A 761-nucleotide genomic window follows, 5' to 3' on the forward strand; every position below is an offset into this window, starting at 1 on the left:
TAAATTTTATGCGTCATGTGTATAATTCTGGAATTAAAAAAATAGATAGAACAGGAGTGGGAACATTATCAATTTTTGGTTATCAAATGCGATTTAATTTACAAAAAGGTTTTCCATTGTTAACTACAAAAAAACTTCATGTTAAATCTATTATATACGAATTGATTTGGTTTTTATCTGGATCAACTAATATTAATTTTTTAAAAAAAAATAATATAAAAATATGGGACCAATGGGCTGATGAAAATGGTGATTTAGGGCCTATTTATGGTTATCAATGGAGATCTTGGCCAACTTTACAAGGAAAATATATTGATCAATTGTCAGGGGTTATAAAACAAATTAAAACTGATCCTAATTCTCGTAGAATTATTGTTTCAGCCTGGAATGTTTCCGATATTCATAAAATGAAATTACCTCCTTGTCATATATTATTTCAATTTTACGTAGCAAATAATAAATTATCTTGTCAATTATATCAACGTAGTGCGGATATTTTTTTAGGATTACCATTTAATATTGCTTCATATTCGTTATTAATTCATATAATAGCACACGAAACAGGATTAAAGGTTGGTGATTTTATATGGACTGGAGGTGATTGTCATTTATATTTAAATCATTTAGATCAGGCTCGTAAACAGTTACTACGAAATCCAGGATCATTACCAAATTTAACTATTTTATGTAAACCAAAATCATCGTTGGATTATAATTTTGAAGATTTTCAAATTAATTCTTATAATCCGCAAAAATCTATT

The 761-nt window shown here is 26.9% G+C and overlaps 1 protein-coding gene across 1 annotated transcript; it reads left to right on the forward strand.

Annotated features, from left to right (window-relative positions):
• Positions 1-8: 8 nt before the first annotated feature.
• On the forward strand, positions 9-758 carry LOC103523537 (thymidylate synthase-like; the record flags this gene model as incomplete). Its single annotated transcript, XM_017449257.2, has 1 exon — positions 9-758. A coding segment is annotated over exon 1 (750 nt), but the record flags the coding sequence as incomplete, so codon positions are not given.
• Positions 759-761: the final 3 nt, after the last annotated feature.

Source organism: Diaphorina citri, unplaced genomic scaffold, assembly GCF_000475195.1.
Source record: "Diaphorina citri unplaced genomic scaffold, Diaci psyllid genome assembly version 1.1 scaffold25709, whole genome shotgun sequence".
In the NCBI taxonomy this organism is placed as follows: Eukaryota; Metazoa; Arthropoda; class Insecta; order Hemiptera; family Psyllidae; genus Diaphorina; species Diaphorina citri.